The sequence below is a fragment of the Bubalus kerabau genome, chromosome 7 (genome assembly GCF_029407905.1).
Source record: "Bubalus kerabau isolate K-KA32 ecotype Philippines breed swamp buffalo chromosome 7, PCC_UOA_SB_1v2, whole genome shotgun sequence".
Classification (NCBI taxonomy): domain Eukaryota; kingdom Metazoa; phylum Chordata; class Mammalia; order Artiodactyla; family Bovidae; genus Bubalus; species Bubalus kerabau.
The window spans coordinates 114,350,065-114,376,508 of record NC_073630.1 but is presented as its reverse complement, the minus strand read 5'-3'; the positions used below and the strand labels follow the sequence as shown (position 1 = coordinate 114,376,508).

Sequence of the window (26,444 nt, the reverse complement as noted above, 5' to 3'; positions counted from 1 at the left end):
AGCCATGACAAACCTAGACAGCATATTAAAAAGCAGAGACATCATTTTGCTGACAAAGGTCCGAACAGTCAAAGCTATGGCTTTTCCGGAAGTCATGTATGGAGGTGAGAGATGGACCATAAAGAAGGCTGAGCACCGAAGAACTGGTGCTTTTAAGCTATGGTGTTAGAGAAGACTCTTAAGAGTCCCTTGGACTGCATGAGATCACACCAGTCAATACTAAAGCAAATCAGTTCTGAATATTCATTGGAAGGACTGATGCTGAAGCTGAAACTCCAAAACTTTGGCTACCTGATAAGAGCAGACTCACTGGAAAAGACTCTGCTGCTGGAAAAGATGGAGGGCAGGAGAAGAGGGCAACAGAGGATGAGATAGTTGGATGGCATCACTGACTCAATGGACATGAGTTTGGGCACAGTCTGGGAAATAGTGAAGGACAGGGAAGCCTGGTGTGCTGCATTCCTTGGGACTGCAGAGTGGGATAGGCCTTAGTGACTGAACAACAACTTCCATTTTATACTAAGACGAGTGAGGAGAATATCAGAGAGAAAAGAAGTGTCTTGAAAAGACGCAAGAATTTAGTTGATACCACCAGGACCACTTAGCATTTATAGAGTCATTCCTTATTTCCTCAAGGATTATTTTCCTTAAAATAAGCAGAGATTTTTTTTCTTTAGGAGTTTAGCAGTCAAGTGATAAAAATGATGCTACGATATACAAAAACACAGTAAATAAAAACATTTTCAAGGCATCAACTTCTAAAAATATGTCAATATTGAAAAATCATGCTCTAAATCCTTTTTCTTGAATTCCCCTTAATTGTTTAGAGAACATTAGTAAAGGCATTGTGACTTGCTGACACAGAACCTAAGATTGCTAAATAAACTACATTTCTTCCTGCTGTTCTCAAATAATCTTTTATGTGCTTAAATTTTTTGTTTGCCCTTATGATTTGGAGGAGGGGGTAAGCAATTTGGAATAAAAATGCTTACACAGTAAGACCTTTTTTGTAAACTGCTGAGGGCAGAGAGGGGAGAGAGATTAACAATAATCACTGACTTGTTCTTTTGTTTAAAGGGGAATGAATTGACCCACACATACAGAAAAAAGATCACAGATTATTTAACATAGGTATGCAAACACAAAATTGCAAAATCACAAAACTTTACTTGGCAAAGCATGATTTACTTTGACCATTAAAAGAATTCATAATTGTCCTTCCTATGAAAAGGAAAATATTTGTCAAAAATCAAGACAGTCACCAGAAAATGGATGTTCATGGGGAGTAGTCACTGCAGAATAAATAAAACAGATCCGTCAGTGCCACTTGTACTACGGAAGGCATAAAACAGTGTGTTAGTGTTCACAGTCCAGAGCAAAAGACTCCCCCCACCCTCAGAGGACTGGCTGAGCGGTGTCACACCCAGTCACCGGCAGGCAGCCCCAAAACAGCTATGCCAGGACAAGCCTGCTGTCAGCTCCTCAGTTACGACAAGCTCTTGAACACAACCTGCTCCCTCTGTCTAGTTGATGCTTTCCCCCCATATTGTTTCATCCTTGATTTGCTCAGGTTTCAGGTCTCACCTTTCATTTCTCCACATCTACCTTAGATACCTCCACTTATTACCTCCAAACACTTCATAGCCTCCCCTCCATAGTATTCTAATACTTACCGTTATATGTGTACATAATCAAGCCCATCAGGTTCCTCTGTCCATGGGATTTCCCAGGCAAGAATACTGGAGTGGGTTGCCATTTCCTCCTCCAGGGGATCTTCCCTATCCAGGGATCAAACCCGAGTTTCCAATGTCTCCTGAATTGGCAGGCAGATTGTTCTTCACCACTGTGCCACCTGGGAAGCCCTACTGTATGTTTATATTAATGTGTTATATGTATCTATGCATATCACACATGTAACTAGAAGGTCTCTCTTCCTCTTTGGCTGTACCTTCCACAAGAACAGAGACCATGTCTGTTTCACATAACACACAGCAGGCTCTTGGATACTGCCTAGTATAAAAGTAAGCACACTTTCTGGAATAGCATGCATCCAGGGTTTCATCTATGGCTGCCATCACTTCACATCCTCAGAGCCTTGACAAGACCATTTCACCTGCCATGCTAGACTAGAAAGACCTTAACAGTAAACAGTGGAGGTTCTCTGCTGACCTGTAAAAACCACTAGGCTTGCATTCTGGGCTGAAGCAGGGGCAGGAGGGTCCCTCTGTCAGTCTAATCAGTCAACAGTCATGCCAGTAGCCGGGCATGGACTTTTTTTGGATTCCAGAGGACTGCCTGATTGCTTTTCTGTCTTCCAACATAAACCCTTACCTGAAGCAGTTTTTCTTTTCCTTTAGAACAGCAGAACCCAATGCAAATTTTGTTTCTGCCTTTCATCTCTCTGGAAGGCAGCCTCCATGACTGCCTCTGCTGCTCTTTGCCTCCCAGGACTCACAGCCCTTGGGCAACAGACTCCGCCCCAGTTGAGCAAGGTGATCTATGTGGCTAGTATGCTGTCATGGAAATGATGGCATGAGACTTCTGAAGCTAAATCCTAGAAGACACTGGGGCACCTGCTTCAAGCTTTATCATTTGCTCTGGGGGTGGGGGGGCACGCTTGGAGGACACTTCGGCAGTCCTGAGCAGAGGTCCGTGATGAACTGTGTTCTCCTGCCAACAGCCTGCGCCAACTTGCCAGCCACATAAGTAAGTCATCTTGGAAAAGGATCCCCCTCGCCTTAGTCAGACCTTCAGATGACTGCCGCCTCATTGCTCTCCTGACTGCTACCTCCTAAGACCCTCACCAGAACTAACCTGCTAAAGAGCTTCTGAGTTCTAAACCACAGAAACTGCAGGTGATAATAAAGGTTCATTGTAGCTTCAAGCTACTAAATTTGGGAGTAATTTTTTTATGCAGCAGTGTATAACATACAATCTTTCACCACTCAAGTTTGCACAGAAAATTTTCAAGAAACTGTCACCACTTACACAAAGGCAAATAAGAAATTCATTTTTATTTTCAGTTTTTCATATACCCCACAAGTCTCACCTCTGTTCATTAGATTCCATAAGGAAGACATAGCAACTGGTTGGATTATTGAAAAATATTTTAGAAGGATAAAATAAGATTCATTCTGCTTTTTTTAGAGAAAAGAATTTTCATATGCTAAGTAGAGAACAGAACTTTCTGAAAGTGATGAAAAGATGAGATAAGAGAGATGGGATAGAGGCTGAAGTGATGCCCTAAAGATCAGGAATGGAAAGGAGGGGAAATAAATTCAGGGATTGGTTTCTTCTATATGTCACAACCTTGCTTTCCTAAATTTTTACTGATGTCCAGCCCCAAGAAACGGTGTAATGATCAGCGTGTGGGAGTAAGATACACAGTATGACAAATCCCAGGAGGCAGGGAAATTTGTACTAGTAATAAAAGAAAAAACTAAGTGACAGCACTTGGATATCAAGATGATTTTAGAAAGGTGCATGCGTGTGGGTGTGCTAAGTCGCTTCAGTTGTATCCAACTCTGCAATTTCATGGATTGTAGCCCACCAGGCTCCTCTGTCCATGGGATTCTCCAGGCAAGAATACTGGAGTGGGTTGCCATTCCCTTCTCCAAGGGCTCTTCCTAACCCAGGATAGAACCTGCGTCTCTTACATCCCCTGCATTGGCAGGTGAGTTCTTTACCACTAGGGCCATCTGGGAAGCTCCAATTTTAGAAAGGTAATAGAACCAGTCTTATTTCTCAATTCTATGGAGAAGCATTCTCAAATGTTTTCTTTTGTTTTTTCTCTATTCCCTGTCATAATAAATGTGGAACATAAAATGTTTCAATTAGAAACAGAGATGTGTTACCATGATTCCTAAAGGTGGTTAATGAGCCTTTTCTTCCTAACAGAAGAATTCTGAATTCATTTGAATATTTCAATTATTGATATTAAATTCCTTTTAGCCTCATACTGCTTCTGTTTTCTTTTTCAAAGTCTTCTTTCTAGGTTTCCTTCCATTTTTATTATAAAATAGGCTAGAAAAACAGAAAAACTGGGATAATTAATAGTGAGTATATAATTAATGTTTTCTCTTAACATATTCAAAGGGCTTCTTTAAGGAAGGCTGGGAGAAACAATGATGAAAAAAGGTTAATTATCCACTGGTTACAGTTAATATTGACTTGATCAGTATTAGAATTTCTAAGCATTTTCTTTCTATAGAAGGTAAGGAAATCAACAGAGGGAAGGTCTTCATAATCATAAGCTGCTTGCCAGCTTCTATTCTTAAACAGTGGATCCAGGGAAAGTGCCCTTGGAACTGTTGGGGTAACTGGGTTAAAAAAAAAACAAACAGGACCTCAAATACTCAAAAAACTAGGCTGAATTTGGTTAGAGGCAATTTCCCTCAAAAAAAAAAAAAATAATAATAATCAAAGTCTAACTATCTTAATTAGTTTGTGAGTAGAATTAGCATCATTACACATCATTGACAATTACCAAAATCCCCTGAGCTTCTCAAAGTCCTCACCAACAAAGGAAACAAAAAGATAAGAAACTCCTTTACAAGCAAAACCCAGAGGCAGAACAAAAATGTTGAGATAGCTCGTCAGTACTGCCAGCTCAGCCAGAGCCATCGCCTTGCTGCCAACTCTCGGGTTCCAGAGTTTTTAGGCTGACTCTTGTAAGGGAATCCTCGGCTTTACAGAATTAAAAAGAGAACAGTTTGAAAGACCCTGAGCCAGAACCAACCAGTTAAAGTGCCCCTGATTCCTGCCTGGCTCACAGAAACTGTGTAAGGTAATAAAATGTTTATTGTTGTCTGAAGCTGCTAAGTTTGGGGACTGTTCATTATGTGGCAACCGACACTAGTATTTCTCATGACTTAAGTTCACACAGTTTGCTAGATTCTCATCATTTATAATATAAAAGGCAAGAATATATTTTATATGAAGAAATATAAATCACTAACATGTAACATGCAAATGAAAACAAGTTTGTTAACACAATTTCTTCAGTTACAGTTAACTGTAACTGTGATAAGGCTGACAGTATAACGTTATGGGCGCTGATTCTTTTACCTAATTTGCCCTAACTTTTATGACTAGCTTCTCTACCTCAAAACCCTTTCAAATTCCTACAACATGACAGCAGGAAGGAAAATGAGAAAGGAAGTTAACTTATGACAATTTTAGGCTGGAATTACTGCAAACTGCGAATGCAAATATTCCAAGAAAGATTTTTTTTTTCTTTTTTAATATTTCTGTATTTGAAAGAATTCTAGAATAGTGGCTATAATGCCTTCAGAGCCATTCTTCATCCTTGGGTGAACTGGGTTATCTCTAAAAAGTGGCTTTTTCTTAAATAACAAGTCAAGAGATTTAGGTTTTTCCATTTCTCTCTATAAATTGGCATAAAGTTAAAGCAGCTACCAAGGTAAAAATACGACTTTTCATAAAAACAAAGGCTCTTGTTAACAAATTTAGAATTTTATAGATGAGATAGGTGTTAGTGCTTATTTTCATATGAAAAATGGTAAGAGAAGCAGAAAAAATGGTGAATGGCATAAGAAAATAAAAAAGTCACATACCCTTAAGAGGATCATGCTCTGCTCTCATAATATCAATAAGGGAATTTTCCAGAGAGTGCATATTCAAACTGTCATACATTCTACTTCGATCCTGGAAGAGAAGAAGATAAAAAAAAAGAATATAGTCTACACAATTTTTTCAAAAAGTGATGATTAATGTACTATCTAAATCTTCTTACATAAATTAGGACATTTGACTAATATAATATTACTAGTCAGTTTGCAACCCAAGACAATGTCAATAACTAAGGATCTCCGGAGCTTAATATCTCTTGTACTGGAGGACAATAGATTTCATACATTTATCTCCAAAATCACATATCAAAAGTATCTTATTTAATCAGGAGTATTAATGCAATACAGTAAAAACAATTTCTGTTGGTATCATTCTCAACTTATAAATATTTCTGAAATCTTATACACACAGAAAGCATTTTCAGTTGTTATTTAACTTTAAACTTTTCACATATATATAGGAATTTGGACACTGGCCCTTGAAAAATAAATATTTGGGTGAAAAGGCTTAATTCCATAATGCACCATACTTTAAACATCAAACATTGTATGCTATTTAATAGTCAGAATTTCATAATAAAGAATGCATAAGCATCCTAAACAGTAAAAATTAAAAGCATGAAATACCAATTTCAGAACAAAGACAAACATCAAGAATAATCCTGACATATTGATCTCTGCATTTCCAAATCTTCTCTCCCCTCTACCCACTGTTGCAAAAAATGAAGGCAGGGGAGAAAAGGGCGAAAGAATTCTCACCGCAGCAAGTTTCCTATATCATCAAGCCTCAGAACCAAGTCTTTTGTGTAGTTGGAAGTTTTGTTTGCTGAATGTCGAACCCCTCAACTTGCTTACTAGAAGGAATCTGATTCTGTAATGTTCATTTATTTATATTGTATTCTGTTCAATATACATTCAATAACCTTGAACAAATATATACAGGGAGCCACCACAGCAAGCCCTGGCCTGTGCCCTTCTAATTGCCAGGCAGTCGGTTCCCAAATTCTGCCCATGTTAACCCCACTCATTTATGTTTAAGTGTGTACCCTACCCGGTGCTTATGCATTGTGTGTAAATGAGGGGAAGGTTGACCAGGCAGGCCACTTCCAATTCTCAAAGAATGATGAACACAGAAAAAGGAAAGGAAGAACCAGAAAAGTTGGGGGAAAAATTCTCCACAGAAATCAGAATGAGGCACTTCTTAACCTAGGTCCCTGAGCTTCAAGGACCATGACACCTGTGAGATGATGTAATGCTCCATATGGACATGTATATGTGATTTTTTCCTGAAAAGGTTTATGGTTTCCTTAGTTTTCCAAAGGAGTCCACAATCCAGAGAAGATCCAGAACCACTGTTTTAGAAAGCCAAGGAAAAACATAAGAAGCTTTTCTTAGAGTATGTTGACTTTTTAAAATTCTCCTCTGACGTTTCAATGAAGGTTGCAAACTTTTTTTTTGAGGGGGGCAGGGGCGGGGTGGGAGATCACCACTGCAGACTAAACAAGTCACTGTCAGAGAATTCAAAACTGTGCAAAGCAACAGTGAACGATGGAAAGAATACTAGACCTGGAAGATCCTGCTGGAGCTTCATCACTACCTACATTAGCACCCCTTACTTAGTTTGCCTTAGACTCCTGAGATGTAACACACCCACCAGTAACAGGTGTTCCCTAGAACAATGGCCTTGATTGGGGATGGAGGCACACAGTCACTGAGCTGTAACAGCAACTCTCGCACTTAAGCATGCTTCAGAAACATCTGGAAGGCTTGTCAGACATACACATTTGCTGGGACTCATCAACTGATTCAATAGGTCTGATTCAACAGATCTGGAGTGGCCTCTGAGAATTTTATTTCCAGTAAGTACCCAGGTGATCCTGAGACCGCTGGTTCAAAGACCACACTTTAAGAAGCATTGCGCTTCTTAACCTGAAGCTACTTAACCTTTTTAGACTTTGTTCCATCTTCAAGAAAATAAAACAATCGCATCAAACTAGATGATGTCTAAAGTCCACTTTAAAAATAATAGAAATAATGGAAAAGCAAAAGACTTATAGTAGTATATAACAAATAAAACCGGGATACAGAAAAACTTGGGCAGAAATGACATGCAATTTTTGTAATCTATCCAAATATGTCCATCTTTTGTGCTTCCATGTATGAGTTCATAACTAATTTGTTGGTTTTCCTGCCTCTGTCAATGAATTTCTAAGTTAATTAGGGGTAGGGACCTGCTAATTATGGAATATAGCTCTCTCTCAAATGTTTGTTGAATGAACAGTACTTATCTTTACCATAAAAGCTGCAAAAGTTTAAGTTGAGCTCAGAGACTGCACTTTTAGGTGGTAATTACAGAGGACTGCAAATCTCAGAATCTTCCATAGACTAAGTACTCAAAATGTTAAGTAACTAAACTGAGACAAGTATCAGGTAACAATGTGACCTTGCTGTTGACTTGAATTTCCAACCACACAATAAAGGATTAAATATTATATTCAAAGCTCCAAAATGTATTTAAAATATAGAATTTAAAAAGTAAACTGTCATGACAAAAATCTTAAAAAAAGTGTGCTGTATCAAAGGGTTCTAAGATGGAATATAACATAGATACTTTATAGCCTACTGATCTTAAATTCTTACAAAGAAATGTGTTATGGTTCAGGGCTATCTTCTCAGGCTTATGTTTTCTGAACAGAATCAGACATGACCTGTCTTCAGTCAACCTATGAACTTAATTAATGGTAACTAATACCACCCAAATTTGCCTTTCCCATACAACTTTGATTTATGTATTTATTTGGCCAGCCTCTACCTCCATTCCAAGGAGTATGATTTTGCTTTAGAGCACAGCAAAATTAATGCAGAATCCTATACATACTGTCAACAGGCCACGGATAATATTTAAGGCATGAAGAGAAAATATACAAGCAAGTTATTCAATAAATGTATCAACTCTGGCAACTCTTACTTTTAAAATAAAAAAGCCACATGTATTAACAGCTTTAGCTTTAATGCCTATATCCAACTAAAACAGTGAGATGCCCACTTATAAAGTCCCTTATTTTCCTTTGCATATCAAGTCTTTCATCATGAAACAAACTCCTATTTCAGCAAAGAAAATAGCAAGCTATTTTAAAACTATTAACTTAGTTAGACTTTATTAAGCATCAGCTGCAGCCCACATGATTTTTAAATCACCAAATACAAAATAGCCTTGAGCAGGCAAAGAGCTCATGACCTCGCAAAAGTTACTTTCTGGGTAATGGAACCTGGAGGTCGGTCACGTTAAAAAAAAAATACAGATAATTCCATTAAGTAAAGTGTAGGGATTAAAATATAACTTCTGAAAAAAAAAAATTTGGTTACAAGACAAACACTCATGCATTCTTCAGGAACAGGGACATTAGAACAAATTGTGTTCATGTAAACTCCCATTGGTTCAAAAGCTAAATGGAAATCCTGAATCCATTTTAAAGTTATCATAAACACAGGAATACTGATTATCATAAAAAGATGGGAAATCACAGCAATGTAATTTACATTTATTACTATATGGTTATTTGAAAACAGCCAATACTTCACAAAAGTAAAAATCTACCATAAAAAGTTTATCCAAATCTACTGCAGAAATATGAAAGCTATGTGGCAAAGACCCAACTAAATGGGCTTTCAGAAACTGAGATTACAGTATCCCACAATGAACAGGCAAAAATTAGAAAACAATGGTAAAAAACAACAATCTCTTATATTCTAATAGTTTGCTACAGTCTTTAAATACAGACATTTGCCACAAAGACTTATGGAAGCAACAACGAACTCCTAGAAAGACTAAAAAACACAGAAAGAACAAAGTCATTCTAATTTTAAAAAGGATGACCTGGAAAGATTATGAACATTGAAAGTTAACTAATATGGTCAACAGTGATATTAAAATACAACAAAAGGAATTTAAACTTACTTAAAAGGGAACTTTTTTATGGGATGTTGTATTTTTGCTTTGACACAATCAAAACCCTATTTATCATTTCAAAAGAGGTAGGTAAATAGCTTTTCCTTTTGACAATGATGTATCCTCCCTATGAAAAAAGAGGCAGATTATAGAAAGCCCACCAGGTTCCTCTGTCCATGGGATTCTCCAGGCAAGAATACTGGAGTGGGTTGCCATGCCCTCTTCCAGGGGATCTTTCGGATCCAGGGGTTGAACCTGGGTCTCCAGCATTGAAGGCAGGTTCTTTACCATCTGAGTCACAAGAGAAGCCCATAGAAAAACTCTATAACATCATATTTAAAATTATACCAGATGGCTTGGGCAGATATTCTTCTGCCTAAGTAGAAAGATCAACTTTTGTTGTATTTTTGTGTTTAGTTCTCCTGATTATACTCTGCTACTGCACTTTACTGAGCGAGCATGAAATACTGTACTGCTCTGCCTCAGTACGCAATGTAGCTCTCAATCTCATACACTCCCATCTGATTCTCTGTTGTTCCACATAGAGATATCCCTTATTCATCCAAATGGACTTTCATCTTCCCAAAAGCAAAGAACAGTATCTCCCTAGACATATCTCCAGGGTAAAGCACGACTGCATATACAATGAATATATATTTCTTGACCTTCCTTTATTATTCTAATCCTCAACAAAGAGCTGTAATAGTGATTTGGGGGGGGGACGGACATCAAGCCCCAAATAGCCAAAGCTAATTTAGTATCCACAATGGTTAAAAATGGAAAGGTAAGTAAAAAAAAACCTGGTGTAAGAATGTATCAAGTACAAGTAAAGAACTGAACAGATAGGAAACATAAAAAGGATCGTAAGCACAGATAACGAGATCCCATCCTACCTTATTTTCAGTAGTTATGACAGTTTCACAACTACCAGTGTCCCTATAACTCATCTAGTTTAAGAATCACAATTTAAGGAACGTTTCATTAAATGAAAACTTGGACTTGGCCTTGTTTTTTGTATAATGTGAATAAAGTCTCCAAAAAATATATTTTTCTGAGAGGTCCCCAGATTATCACATCACATTTATCATAATAGCCTGGATATTAAAGATTAGCAAAAAATATCTTCAATTAATTCAAGGTAGTTTATGTACATTCCCAGGAATTGCAGGGAGAACATCTATAAGACCCCAAGTCTAGAGCTGGAAAAAAATATATATACACATTCAGCTAAAGAGCAGGCCAACTCTCACAGGCTTTACAGGCTATAATACAGTTTTAAAAGCATGGTCTTGGTTTGTTTACAGAAACCTGATATGCTATATATAAACTAAGTAATAACCTCAGCTCCTAGTATATTTACTCTCCATTGAAAATATTCTAGTATTAATGAATAAATATACTGCAGCCTGTTTATCTGCCTAAAAATTCAAGTTTAAGGTAATTTAGAATTCATACTTTTGAGTATGACTTAGCATATTAGCAAGAGTAGCTAATAGCATTTTAAACAAAAGTAGTATTATATTTAGCCTTAAAGAAACTAATAAAAATACATTCATTTTAAACTCAGAAATGAATATAACAATTTATATTTGTTTTTAAAAAGTTTTTAATCCGAAGTGTTTTGATTAAAAAAAGAGGGGGTATTTTAAATAAGGAAATGCCAATTTGAAAATTTTACATACAATTGAAATAAAACCAATGTACAAAATTATTTCTTTTCCATTTACTAAATCCAGTTACACGTCCCATTCTTGGTATAGGTTAGGCCAGGTACAAGAATTACGACTTTAGTTCTACGGTTTACTACAGTTTAGACTTAAATCAATTTGAGACTTAAGGAAATTTTAAAAGTTAAATGTTTTTATTTGTTAACTAAAATGTATTAGTATAAAAATATTGTATATGATGAAAAAAGATCAGAAATGAAAATAATCTCCGCAGATATTTAAGTGTCTAAGTATTTTCTATAATTTTAACTTTGCCAAATAGTGAGGAACTACCCAACTGTTTAAGATACCAATTGCAGCTGCTGCTTTAGTTTGTAGCTGCTGCTGTATTTCTAAGAACCTCAACTTCAAATACCTCAACCTTTTATGGAAAGACAGAAACCCTGAACAAATTTTGTATAATAAGTACCCTTAGGGTACTCAAAGAAAAAACAACATTGCTTTTAAGGCCAGGTGGGACGTCATACAGGGTACGTCCACCGCCTGTGACCAATGCCCATTGCTCCCCCTGCCCCTCAAATAAAGCAAGACCCTTGTATTCTAAAAATAAAGGAGGGGGGATAAGGAAGCAGGGAGCAAAAGACGTGGCCACAATAGATGAAAGAAAGCACAAGAGCTGGCTACAAAGGCCTTTCAGGATCTAGTTCTAGACATTCCTCTTACAGATAGGGAAACTATGACCCAAAGAGATGAAAGCCCATAAACTGTGTCATCCAATGTCAAAAAACTCGTGAGAGGAAGAAGATTCAGGTTTCAGGTCTCCTTTTCTTCTAGGTCAGTTCACTTTCCACTATCTTTTTCTTTACCATTCCCCTCAACTTCATCCTCATATTTCAGGCTCAGGAATCCACAGGGATTGCCAATATCTCAACAATTTACCAAAAAATAAAAATAAAAAAAATTATCCTTATGCATCAAAATCCTTTTTCCTAAAGTGAATTTACCTTAAATCCTAAGGGCATAGATAAGAGCAGAGAAGCTGAGTGGGAGGGCTGATGGCCCTCATCCTGTGGGAGTCCCATGGGCACCTCTGCAGAGCCCAGTTTGTAAATTTCCCTTTCATTATGACCTCCATCTATTGCAGCATTTTTCTACCCACTGAAGCCATCTTAATAACCTAATCTCTCAACATCTGCCCCCCCAACCCCCATGGATCCTCATTGACATCTTTGTCTTCTTTTTCCTCCACAGTTACACATCCCCCTCACATATCCTCCTGCTTCCTCCTGGTACAACCTCTTCAAATAATTATGTCCTTTCTTGTCTAAAAACATGTCCCTTGCCACCTTCAAAATAATTACCAGTTTTTCTCTTCTAGCATACCATCTCCTAGGCATTTATGTATTTAATTTGAACACCATAACTTGAAAATGCCACTAATATAGCCTAGAAGAAGAAGAGAGGAGAAGAGAGGAGAGTAGAAATAGATGGATTACATTGCCACATTAACAAGATAATAAATTACAAATTACATGATATGAGTACTTATTTCTAACTGGAGATTCTGGCAGGACTACTTTGGTAAATAGGTGGACTTATTTAAAACAAGTGCTAATGGCTGATTACTGAAGTTACTGCCAACCCTCCCGGTTAGAATGCTATTTTCAAATGTAATATTAATCTGTTTATACAGTCCTTACTTGTAAAATCATTTCATGTTGATAAAGTAACTACGCATAACAGAGCTCCATTCACTGGACTCCCACAATGTCAAGTCTATGGTCATTCAAGCTTGGGCTCTGTAGTAAAGAATCCTCTTTTGTGAGGACTGAGTGTTCTACTTGTCCTGCAAATTATTCTCATCACCTGGTACCCAGTATGCATTCAAATTTCATTTGCAGGAAGAGAGATAGCATTTTGTAACCATAAAGGACTTGAAGGTAATTCGACTAAGACTTGACTCTCAGATGTTTGACTCAGTTTCTTTTCTATAAGGAACTGATTATTTGGGAGAAGATAAGTGCATATAATAGCAGTAACAAAATTTAGAGAAATACAATAAACTTTTTTATAAAGGTGAAAAACTGAACTAAGGGCTTTCTTAGAAGTATATCTCAAGACAAATACAGCATGTTTCATGAAAAAGTTTGAAATACAATAAACTTTTTTATAAAGGTGAAAAACTGAACTAAGGGCTTTCTTAGAAGTATATCTCAAGACAAATACAGCATGTTTCATGAAAAAGTTTGCCAAAAAATCCTATAAAACATTTATTAAATGTACGATTAGATGTTAAACATATGATTTTATACCTAACTGCAAATGATTCTGAAAAGACATAAAATATGTTCAGTTTAAATGATTCTGAAAAGAGATAAAAGGTGTTCAGTTTGACTGATGTTTAAAGTCAGGTGCACTTGGGTATATGATTCCTTTTTCCAAAAACAAATCAATTACTTTCAGGAAATGTAAAATGATTATGAGTTACTTTCAAATTTAAAAACGAAGCACTTTAAATAGTTTAAGAGATCCTTTAAAAATATGTTGCTTTCACGCTTTCTGACATATGCTTAAACAAGTATAATTGAAAAGTACATACTAAATCCTACTCACAATACAAATACTAAGCCCCTAGCCAAAATCCTGATAAGTACACACTGTGCAGCCTACCTGGTCTATTCTGGATGTTCCGGCTGCAGTGCACCAACTATCTTGGAGTGAATCTGAGCCCCAAGCTGGCAACTGCAAACTAGATCTCACCTTCAATAGCATAGAAGTTTTCATCAGAAACAAGCAGTTCTCTTCCCCATACCCACCCACAAAAAAAAAAAAAAAGGAACAAAGAATGAAAAGGAAAAAAAAAAACAATCAAAAGTTCTATCTTGTATCTTTGTTCCATCCTCTAACAGTGTTAAGGGAAAGATATTCTCATTTTAGATAATATAAGGGGACTTCATTAACTTAAAATATCAACAAAATATTAAGGGTCTGAAAAAATGTCTAATCCTCATAAATATTAGGCCACATTTAGAAAAAGTCACTGAATCAGTGAACAAATTTGAATTCAATGTAAAACACCCTAATATTATTTTGCCTTGATCAGAGCTGCACTAACTATATTTGAATATACATACAGCTAATCATAGTCAAATTCATGAACAATTACTAAATATTTTAGTTTAGCTATATTGGAGGAGAAACTCATTTTGGTGGCCTATTAAGGATTAATAAGGCATTCACAAGGAGCTGCAAATTAAAAAGCTTCAATATGAATTTAAGAAATATAGCAGGGTTTTTCTATACTTAATGAAGCTTGTTTTCTATTATGTGTTTAGAGAATTTTTTTTAGTCTCATTTTCTCTGTATAAGTATTTCATCCTGTGATAGACACTTAAACATCAGAGCTTTCTCATTTTAATCCATGAACTTTATCATACTATTACTACTACCACCACCCAGTTTCCTATATTGAAAGATTAACATTAGAAACAAGGCCATTTACACACCATTCTTACCTGTAAGGGTAAGAGTGTATTACTATTGTTGTCTGTTCTGAACACATTATCTTCAATCCAAGATTTTGGAGTCAGTGATGGAGTAGAGCGAGTGAATTTCGGTGGTGCTATGACATTACCAGAAAACGGTTTCTTCAATGGAGATATCTGATTCATAGCTCCTGGAAGCCCCATGTTTCCAGTTCTACGGTGATCTCTGCCGTGCATCGCTCCCCAGGACATACTTCCGGTGCCCCAGCCACTGCTTTGATGGTTGCTCCAAGGAGATTGTTTCAGAAGAGGCTGGGGAAAACACATCTATTTAAGTTACAGGCATTTAAAGAGTTTATAATTGAAATCCAAACCTAGGCCTGAGTTAAGAGTTCATATAATCTTTTAAAAAATGAGTGTTTAATAGACTTGAGATCTTGTATATGAAAACATATTCACTTAATGCTAGGTGACTTTTCGTACTCTCGTCTACATAAATTATAATGAATCAAGCAGATATTTCACGACAATTACTAAAACAGAACCATGCAGTTACTTTTTTTCCCCTTCAAGAGAGCCATATACATGACAGATATGAAGAAAAAACTAAAGATAAAAATTGAAATTAACTTTGAAGATCCTTAAAGATATAACTTACACTATGATCTTTACGCAATCATATTCTGCTAAGCATACCACTAAAATAGGGTTTTATTTATTAAAATATACCAATCATATGAGTGAAATATGATCACTGTAAAAGTGGTTAATAACATATGGCTTTATTCTATTGAATGGAATAAAAATGCCTTTGGGGGATAGAGAAAATACAAGAAATGTCTCTCTCTTTTTTTTGCACTGTATTCAACTTTTAAAATATTTTATTCCACTTTTAATGTACTTTCTTTGAAATTTTTGTAGTTGTTATTTTACTTAACTATCCAAGAAACTGTTATTATCTGCTATTATCCATAGGCGGATACACTGAGAAGACCATATACTTTGATCATTCTAGTAGAGCTCTTAATAATACAAGTCTCCATTAATGTCATCCATTTTCAAAAATAAATTATATTCCAAAACAGAACCAATGGCAAGAAAAGTTAAGTCATCAAAGAATGAAAAATTCTCCAAGAGGCTATAACTGTAGATTTTGAAGAGTATTAATTGCTAGCAATTATATTGTCAATAATCTTATAATTTAATAATTTTGTGGTAACATTGAGCCAAAGGGAGTATAGGTCATAGAGTTACTATATAAGTTAATAAGTTACTGTTAAGTCAAACACTCTTAAACCTATTTTTTGCGTAAACCTGGTCTATAGTACCTGTTTAAAAAATTTTTTTAATGCTAACATAACCATGAATATATACTACCCTTTCCCCCTCTACATATTTCAAAAGCATAGCTAAGGGTCCATGGACAAATCCCTCATTCTTGAGGGCCTTACTTTCCTCATGGACACAGTACTCAAACTTCTCTTGCAGTGATCTAAAATTCCATTTAATAGTTGGGTGACCTTTTACACTCCATTGCGAGACCCTTCTTTTTGACAAAAAGCGGATTACTGTTAAATATGGATCTCTGTATACAGTCTTCTAATAATAGTCCACGGCCTCAAGAACACAAACACACCTATTGATAATTGTCGCCACAGGTTTCCAGTTAAAAAAGAAAGACCCTGACATCCAAAAGATAGCTCTTCAAGATCAGGTAAATCATGGAAAAGTGGCATATTATTTCAAAATTAGTTAATTTCAACTCTTACAGGCCACATTCTCCTTTCTCAGGGAGAAACCAGTGGAGTGATTCAACAAAAGCTGTTAACTGTTATTCTGGTTAATTTAAACAGACTGTTAAGTGTTACTTGGGTTAATTTAGATAGTAGTCACCTCTTGAAAAGGTTAATCCTTAAAAACTAACCCGTCAATGGAAAAAGTTACATCAGTAAGTTAATACTTAAGGTTAAGGTCCAATTTTGCTTCTCAGTCTTTAATCACTGAAGTGGCCTTAGACAGAATAACCACTTTAATAAATGCTGACTAGATTAAAAAAAAAAAGAACAACAACAAAATACTCTTTCAATGTCAACTAACCAACCCAGCGGTCACTCAGACGTTGTCCTGACAGGATAACAACACAGTCCTTGAATTTCAGAAAGGACCCGGATGAATAACCTGCCCGTTGTGATTTCATAGCTACACTACCCCCTTAAAATATACCCCCTTAAAATGATCTTCAAGAGAAGATTAAAGCCACCAAAAAAAAAAAGAAAAAGAAAAAGTCTTCTCTTCAAGGTAACACACTAATCGCAGGCTCGTTTAGTTTTAAAACCTACAAGATATTACCCAAACCTTGAGAGGCACAGAAAGTGAAACAAGCTTGGAGCACCGACCTCCTCAGCCATCTGACAGCTCGGGGGGCCGACCCACGCGGGGAGGGAGGCAGGTCGGCGGGAGGAGGGCTGGCCGGCGGCCGCTCGCCGACGCGGGTCCCGCCGGGATAAGCGGTGCGGCGGCCACCGCCTCGCCCGCGACGGCTCCCTCCGGCCAATTCAGGAGGAACGAAACCCCAAAGCAAAAAGGCCTTTCCGGCCATTCCCTCACTGGACGGTGGCGGAGGCTCACGGGCTGCCCACACGCGTCGTCTCCGGTAATCCTTCCCCAGCTCGCTTCCCACAGCCGCTCCTCCCGAGGCCGCCGCCCGAGCCCGCCGGTCCCGCGTCGCCGGCCCCTCGGTCCCCGAACCCCGGCTGCGTCGCCGCGTCTCCCGGGCTCGGGGAAGCCAACCGGCTAGTCGCCCGGCCGCCCGCCCGGCCAGGGGGGCGCCGGCGGAGCCTCGGGGTTGCCCGCTCCGTGGAACCGGAGGGGACGTCGCGCCCACACGCCCGCCGCCCCGGCCCCAGCCTCCAGCGCCGCGCCGGGGTGTTCGAGGGGGCGCCCGGCCGGGGCCACTTCCAGCCGGGCCCGCCTCCGGAGCCCCACAGCCCACGGTGGCCACAGCCCTCCTGCCCAGCCGGCGGCCCGAGTCCCGTGGCCCTTTCACCGCCCTCCGCGTCCCCCTCCTTCGGGCGAGCGGCCCTCGCCGCGGCTCCTCGGGGCCGCTCGGCTGAGCCCGGTCTCCCCGGCCCCGCGACGCAGTCGGGCGGCCGCCCGTCCGCCGTTACCTGGTGGTGGTTGTAGGAGTTTCTCTGCTGCAGGAAGGCGGCGGCCGCCGCCTGGTGCTGCTGCTGGAGCTGCGGGCTGACGGGCGACCTCCGGCTCTGCGGCTGCTGCGGCGCCGCGGGCGGCGGGGGCTGCTGCTGAGGTAAATTCATGGCGGGCGGCGGGGGCACGGCGGCCGCCGAGAAAGGGCCCCCGAAGCCGCCGCCGCCGCCGCCGCTCGCCGGCACGCTGAGCCCCGCGCAGCCGTGCGGGGACACCGGCGAGAAGCTCGGGAAGAAGGCCGGGTTCATGGACGACGGCAGCCCGGGGTAGAAGCCGTTCTCCGAATCGGGGCTGGGCGGCGGCATGGCGCTGAGCGAGCCGCCGCCGCCGCCGCCACCGCCACCCGGGGTGGCGGCCGACGAGCCCGGCGGCTGCGGCTGCGGCTGCGGCGGCTGCTGGGGAGGCGGCGGCGGCGGCGGCTGCTGGGGCGGCGGCGGCGGCTGGGACTGGGGCGGCGGCGACGCGGTCTGCACCGACCAGGGGGTGCCGAAGCCGGGCAGCGGCGGCGGCGACGCGGAGCCGCCTCCCCCTCCTCCTCCGGGGGGCCCCCCGCCCCCGCTGCCGCCGCCGCCGCCCGGGTGCGGAAGGTCTGGGCTCTGCAGGCTGCTGAAGGCGCCCGCGCCGAGCGCCCCGCCGGGCAGGAGGTTACTGGGACTGTTGAGCAGAGGGTGGTTGGGAGACTCCATGGAGCCCGGCGCGGGGTTCACCGGCGGCGTCGAGGGGGCCAAGCCCGCATTGGGGGGCTCGGCGGCGCTGCCCTCGCCCGCGGCCGGGGTCTTGCGAGGGCTGCCCGCGCCTCCGTGGCGGCGCCGCGAGGCTGCGGGCGGCGAAGGCTGGAGCTGCGGGAGCGGGGGCAGGTCGGCCGGGCGCTGCCGCGGGGCGAAGTCCTGCGGCGGGAGGTGTTGCGGGTGTGGGAGGCTGAACTGGGGCGGCGGCGGCGGCGGCTGCTGGCGCTGGGCGATCGGCGCCGGCTGGAGGAGCTGGCCGGGCGGCGGCGGCGGCGGGCTGAACCGGCCCGGGCAGTGGAGCGGCGGCGGCAGCGGCTTCGAGTCCGGAGGGTGGGGAAGATGGGGAGGGCTGAACTCTTTCCTCTTCTGGCTGCTCAGCTGCTGCTGCTGCCGCTTACTGAAGTCCTGCGGGGAGGAGGTGCGGCGGCAGCAGCAGCAGGAGGCGGAGGAGGAGGAGGGGTGGTGCAGACTCGGTTTGAAGTCCTGGGAGGGGAGGAGGTGGGTCACACCCGCGTTCGTGCCGCCGCCGGGGTGGTGGTTGGGGAGTTTCTCCGTGGCCGCCGCCCCCGAGAGCGGCCGCGCCGGCTGCTGTGTCAGCCCCAGCAGCAGCTCATCCTGCATGGTCTGCTGATGCGCCAGGAACGGGGAGGAAGAGGAAGCGGCAGCGGCGGCGGCAGCTGAGCGGTCCGCGCCGCCGCAGCCGAGGGGGATCGACAAGGGGGAGGCGGCCTCCGAAAAGCCGGTGACAGGCAACGGCGGCGGCGAGAGCGGGCCGAAGGGCGTGGCGGAGGGCAGCGGGGCGGCGGGTCCCGCGGCGGAGGGACAGTACGCCCCGCCACTGAACAGGGACCCGGGGCTGTTGCTTCGGAGAGGGGCGGTGTGCAGCACCCCAAAACCGAAGTCCCTCATTTATCAGGCCGGCGGCCGCGGGAAGAGACGCGCCCCGTCCGCCGCCGCCGCCGCCGCCCTGCCTAAGAAGCCGCCGGATCTGAGGCGGAGCGGCCGTGGTGGAAGGAGGTGGGGCGGGGGAGTCAGTGAGAGAGGGACACCGTGACTGAGCCAGGGGGCACCGACTTCGGCCCCCGTCACCCCTCGCGGCGCTCACCGCCACCTCCCGAGACCGGCTCGGGCTCCGCCGCCGCGGCCGCCGCCGCCCAGGCCGCTTAAGAATCCCGGAACGTGCGTCAGCGCCACCTCACAATCGCGCCGCCCCCCGCGGTGCGTCCCGGCACGCGCGGGCCCGCGGCCGCCGCACCCCCCACTGCCCCGCCTCCCCCGCCACCCCGCCTTTTATGAATATACAGATGAGGGCCGGGGACGCGCTCGCGTTCTCGGGAGGGCGCGGGGGAGCGCGAGCGCGAGCGCCGCGTCTCCTCAGGCTACCCCCGCGTCCGGGAAAAGGAGTGGCCGGTTGGACCGGCGGGCGGCCGGCGACGCCTGAGCGCTCGGCGCGCGCTCACGAGAGCGCGCGCGCGTGGCTCGGACGGTTCCTGGGCAACCGCTCCTCTGGGCGCGGGGTCCCGGCTGAGTCTGCGGCAGGTCGCGCGCGCCACCTGCCCTCCGACCGCGTCTCCCTCAGGGCCCTGCCCTGGGTCACGGGAGGCCGCTGGGAGAGGGGTCCGCTCTAGGCAGCGCTGGCCCGCGGGGGAAACTGAGGCCCGGGAGTGGCTCTCCGCGTCAGCGGCCGCGCGGGGACCCCGGCGCCTCGCGTCCCCCTCCCGGGGCTTGGCGCGGGAGGCCTCTGGCCGGCACGCGTGTGCAGGGCTCGGCCACCTCGCAGGCCGCCGGGCGGCTCGCCCTGGAAAACGCCTTTTCGCGCGGGTTTCCGTTTTTGTTTTTTTTTTTTTAGCCTCTCGCGCCGCGTGCTGTCATCCGCCCTCCCGCCGCCGCGGGGAAGTGTTCTCTGTCGTGGAAACACGAAGCCCCGGCCGCGTCCCAAACGTTTTCACTTCAGTGGTGACGAACAAAAGTCCCCGCAAACCCCGCGGCCCCGCGCGGCGGTTTACACGCAGACGCGGACCCCGCGGCGAGCTCCCGGGGAAAGCTGGGCCAGCTCCCCAGCCCTCCTGGTCGGGAAAGCGCGCCCCGCGCGGGGCCGAGGGACTGCGGGGTGGGCGACTCCTCCCGAGCCGCGCTCGTTCAGGCATCTCCGCCCCTTCCCCCCGGAGCCCCAACTATTTCCAAAGATTTATGAATTTTAAAGGGAGAAAGACTTCTTGACAACGGGGAGGAAAAGGAGATTCTGACTCAGCAACCGACTTGTTGAGACTTGCAAAACGGAAGAGGAGAGCTTTCCATGGTAGAGCTCTTGTTGGAAGCGACGGAAGAGGCCCCCAACCTGTGTATTTCCTCAAGAAACATTTAACATCGAGAAGTAGATAGATATGTATATGAGGGTCTAGATAAAGGAACAGCAGAGTGATTCATACTAGTAAGCTACTGAATTTTATGTTCCTCTTTTGCCATTTTAACTTTTCTTGGCGTTCAGAGAAAAACTACTCAAAGAACTCTAGAAAATAGATTCAAATAGACTAATAATCTCAAAAGCAATAGAAATGGGTTTAGAGTCTTATCTGGTTTGGGTTTACAACTGAACTAAGATTAAATATTTCGTGTTGTGAATTAGCACAGTTTTACTGCTGTAGGCAGGAGTGTACATTTTTATGACTCCTCATTCTCTATTAGTTAAATTTCATCCCCGCTTTTGTTACCTCAGTGTTTTAAATTTATACAAATCAAAATAAATACAGTAGAGAGAAAAACATTCCATGGGGAAGATACATTCTATGTATAACGTTTATGTTTTCCTGTCTATGAACTAAGTTTGACACTGCCTTCAAATAAGGAGAAAGTACTTTTTAAAAACAACTCATAAATGGTTTAGAAATCAGTGGATGTATAGAAAATTAGTTTGAATTAGTAATCTCAAAACCATTTTTAACAAGCAAAATATAAAACCAGAGGATTCTTTTTTTACTCTAAATTAGCAATGTCTGGAAAATAAGCTGAGCTCCTCAGAATTAAAAATATAAATAGCTATTTTCACAACACCTGTTGACATATCTGTTAATACTAACCCATTTTGCAAGGAAAGTGTTCAGCAACTGAGGCATATAAAAATCTTAAAATGAACAAATCTTTTCTTTTTTTTTTCCTAAGTAAAGTTATATTTGATTGGACTCATCTGAGGATCCAAGACAAATCTTGAAAAGGCAGGCACTAAAATTAGCTCAATCATCCATTAAAATGCAGTTAGTGCAATGTAGAGAAAGAGAGCATACATTTTAAAAGCCAAATGGTGTCATTCTGGGCTAAAGTTTGAACAAAAACAAGATTTCTTAGTGTGCTGAGACTGGTTTCGGTTTAGAACCTTCCGAGCTCTCCAAACTGGAAAAATGCCATCAAGTTCGGTATCACGTAATAAGGTCAAAGTTCATATTAAGTGCACTGAATTGTGAAGTCCCACTGCCATGCCCTCTACTCACCACAGTAACAGCTCCGATTGTGACCTGAGGGTCCCAAGTTATATTCTGAAAGCTAGAACTTTTAAGCTGATGAGTGCCCCATCATTGAAAATACTTTTCCTACAGTGCCCGTAGAGCTGCGTGGGAGGAAAGGTAGGGAACCCCTAGCCCAGGAGTCCCCAGCCTCCAGGATCTGATGCCTGATGATCTGAGGTGAAACTGATATAATAATAATAGAAATAAACTGCACAAGAAATGTACTGTGCTTGAATCCTTCTAAAACCATCCCCCAGCCCCATCCACAGGAAAATTGTCTTCCACAGAACTGCTCCCTGGTGCCAAAAACGTTGGGGACTGCTGCTCTAGCAAGTCCAAAGCCAAGATCTTATGAGTCTATATCCTAATCATTTTTACATGAAAATATATTAATTGCATGACCAGTAACTCAGTCCCTGACTTGAATTTGACAGTCCCTTGTTCATTTCCAGCCACTGGTGTGGGCCCATGGTTTTAAAAATATTTTGCTACAACCCAGGACACACATATACACACATGCACCTGAGATAAAGCTTTTATTAAGCAATTTTACCTCAGTACGTGAAACAAACTTTTAAAATTTTACTTTTTAAAATCACTAGTCAGTCAGTTCAGTCGTTCAGTCATGTCTGACTCTTTGCCATCTCATAGACTGCAGCATGCCAGGCTTCTCTATCACCAACTCCCAGAGGTTGCTCAAACTCATGTCCATGGAGTCGGTGATGCCATCCAGCCATCTCATCCTCTGTCATCCCCTTCTCCTCCTGCCTTCAATCTTTCACAGCATCAGGGTCTTTTCTGAGTCAGTTTTTCGCATCAGGTGGCCAAAGTATTGGAGCTTTAGCTTCATCATCACTCCTTCCAATGAATATTCTGGACTGGTTTCCTTTAGGATGGACTGGTTTGATCTCCTTGCTGTCCAAGAGACTCAAGAGTCTTCTCCAACTCCACAGTTCAAAAGCATCAATTCTTCAGTGATCAGCTTACTTTATGGTCCAACTCTCACATCCATACATGACTACTGGAAAAACCATAGCTTTGACTAGACAGACTTTGTTGGTAAAGTATTGTCTCTACTTTTTAATATGCTATAGATTGGTCATAGCTTTTCTTCCAAGGAGCAAGTGTCTTTTAATTTCATGGCTGCAGTCACCACCTGCAGTGATTTTGGAGCCCAAGAAAAAATCTCACTGCATTGTTTCCCCATCTTTTTGCCATGAGGTGATGGGACTGGATACATGATCTTAGTTTTCTGAATGTTGAGTTTTAATCCAACTTTTTCACTCTCCTCTTTCACTTTCATCGAGAGACTCATTGGTTCCTCTTTGCTTTTGCCATAAGGGTGGTATCATCAGAAGTTATGGATATGTCTCCCGGCAATCTTGATTCCAGCTTGTGCTTCATCCAGCCTGGCATTTCGCCTGATGTTCTCTTCATATAAGATAAATAAGCAGGATGATTTCAAATCTCTAATTTTAGACTCATGATTAGGTCATGAGCTGAAATTGAAGAACACTGTCCTAGAAGACTATTTTTCACTTTCTCTGTCTTAAAGCCTCCTTACACCTCCTGTCCTCACTCTCAGTTGCTCACTTGGCTTCCTATTTCACTGAGAAGATAGAAGCAGTTATAGGTGAGCTTACCCAGGTCCTCAGGGCTCCCCTTTCCAGTCTCTGCATCTGTCCCCCATATACGTCACCTTCCTCCCAACCCCCGTACATGGAGGGTGTGTCCTCACCCCATTTCCGGTCTAAGGCCAGCCCCCCACTGGTGGACCACATCCTTCCCATGCTTGCTCAGGACACAGCTTCCTAGACATCCCGAATTTAATGTGCCCCAAGTTGAACTCCCCACTTCCTTATTGAACTGCAAGGAAATCAAACCATCCATCCTAAAGGAAATCAGTCCTGAATATTCATTGGAAGGACTCATGCTGAAGCTGAAGCTCCCATCCTTGGGCCCCCTGATGGGAAGAGCCCACTCATTGGAAGAGACCCTGACCCTGGAGAAGATTGAAGGCAGGAGAAGCAGGGAGCAGCAGAGAATGAGTTGGTTAGATAACATCACTAACTTAACGGACATCAATTTGGGCAAACTCCGAGAGATATAGTGGAGGACAGTGCTGCAGTCCATGGGGTTGCAAAGAGTCAGATATAAGTTAACAACTGAACAACAACCTCATTAATCCCTCTCTGAGTAAATAGCCCTCCACTGTTGTAGCTACTTAAGCCAAAAACTTTGGGGTCCTTCTTGACTTTTTTTTTTTTAAACAGGATATCCAAGCCATCATTTCATGCTGCGTGTCCTACCTTTAAGTTATACCCACAATCCAACCACTGCTCACCACTCCCACCTCAAGCAATGTGGTCCAGGCCACCATGCTCTCTCCTCTGGATCGTTGCTCTCAAATCCTAACCAGTTACCCAGCTTTGGCTCTTGTCTACAATCTACTCTCCATGAGGCAGCCAGAATGCTACTTTCAGACAGATGACATCAGCTCCTCTGGTGAAATACTTAAATAAAAGTCAGAACATTTTCAATAACTGAAAAGTTCTCCGCCATGGCCTCCTGCCCTCACTAATCCTTCTGACAACTTCTACCCTACAGTGTAATGCTGATTTCTTTACCACACCAGGCCAAGTTAGCCTCAGGGCCTTAGCTCTTGCAATTCCCACTGCCTGGAATACTTGTCCCCTCAATACCAGCAGGGCTCACTCTGTCACTTTTATTTTTCTTTTTAATCTCTCTCTACTTGGAGGTATCTGCTCAAGCTCATTTTCTCAGTGCTATCTATCTTCCCTGCCTGCTGTTGTAAAACAGCAACCCCCTCCTTCCATTCCAGCCTCCTTCTCCCTCATGGGTGCTCAGTCACTCAGTCATGTCCGACTCTTTGCAGCCTCATGGACTGTAGCCTGCCAGACCCTTCTGTCCATGGAATTTTCCAGGCAAGAATACTGGAATGGGTTGCCATTCCCTTCTCTGGGGGATCTTCCAGACCCAGGGATCAAACCTGCATCTCTTGTGTCTCCTGCAATGGCAGGCGGATTCTTGACCACTGCACCACCTGCAAAGTCCCCCTTCTCCCTCACAGGTGGTTTGATTTTTCTCCATGGGGCCCACTCTGTACTTCAGCTGTTTATCTGTCCTTCCCAGTTTTCAGAAGGCACATTGTTTTGTTCACCATTGCATCCTCAGCACCTGGAACAATTCTGGCACACAGTAGGCACCCAAGTGTTGTCAAATGCATGCACTGCAGGAAGGAATCGTGAATTAACAAATATTTTTAGGAACTAATAGCTATAAATAGACTGTAGTAATATGAGAGTCCCTTTATCAGGTGCTGGTTGGCAAGAGCTGTCCAAACACCACCCTGATGCTCCGAGGAATTATAAGCAAGGCAAGATAGCTCCAGGCTTCGACAGAACGTGAACAAAAACAGACAGGGCAACTCCTAATTTTAACATCAGGGGATAGATAATCTGGACTCCAAGGGGCAAGACTTCTGTCTTAGGAACCTAGAGAAGGACTCAGGCTCCAGGGACTGGGTTACTGAGGAAAGAGAAGAAAACACAGGGATTCAGTACAGGAACTTGAAGAAAAACAGGGAATGATGATTCCAGCTCACAGAAACAGAGAACAAGTTTAGGCAACAGGGCAATGAGACAGAGATGATGCTGAGCCTTGATTCAGATGCTAGGCCTTGACTATGGTTATCCTTGCTGCCCAGGCTGTGAATGTGATCCATCAGTGTGGGAAAGGATTAGTCAACAGATGGGAGCACATTAGTCTTGGCTATGGGGTAGGGGTGGGAGGGAATAGAAATTAAGGTCCACGCGGATGCTGTCCAACTTCAGGGTGCTTTATTTAGACAACATCCCGTGGTAACACCATCTTCAGGTTGTTCGTCATATTTCTAGTTCTCCTGCTGCTTTTCTCAACCTTCTTTCATCCTCTCCTCCAACTTCCTTTCTTTTTACAGATCTCTCTTATCTTACAGTCCTTAGCTTATAATCTTGGTCCTCTTCTCTACTTGTATGTCAATTCTACTTGTAGAATCAAAGGCAGACCCCTTAGCCTTCTCCCCATTCATGTTTTAGCTCTGAATCTTTTGTCCTACAATAACCTCTTAGCTGACTTCCCTACAGTTCCTCTTCTGATTCCCCTCTAATAGTCCCCAAAGCAACTATGATCCTGTTACACTGTCCTTGTCAATAACCACTCCCTAACTTCCACAGTATCAAGTCCAAACTTGCTAGCAGACTGGCCCCTTCAGGACTTACTTGCAACTTGCCACTTTGCCTTGATCACCTGTCACTC

General features: G+C 43.2%; 1 protein-coding gene across 8 annotated transcripts in view; it reads right to left on the bottom strand.

The window, feature by feature from the left end:
• CPEB2 (cytoplasmic polyadenylation element binding protein 2) overlaps nt 1-19,775 on the bottom strand; it is a 68,903-nt gene extending 49,128 nt beyond the window's left edge. For 5 of the 8 annotated variants that reach the window (XM_055589119.1, XM_055589120.1, XM_055589121.1 and 2 more), the window contains exons 1-4: nt 17,860-19,775; nt 14,723-15,004; nt 13,878-13,967; nt 5,577-5,667 (exon numbers count right to left, since the gene is read on the bottom strand). In XM_055589119.1, the coding sequence (XP_055445094.1) occupies nt 5,577-5,667; nt 13,878-13,967; nt 14,723-15,004; nt 17,860-19,536 (2,140 nt within the window). In that variant the 5' untranslated portion in view covers nt 19,537-19,775. The remainder of the gene's footprint in view (nt 1-5,576; nt 5,668-13,877; nt 13,968-14,722; nt 15,005-17,859) is intronic. The other 3 variants (XM_055589123.1, XM_055589125.1, XM_055589126.1) reach the window with 1 other exon arrangement.
• Nucleotides 19,776-26,444: the final 6,669 nt, after the last annotated feature.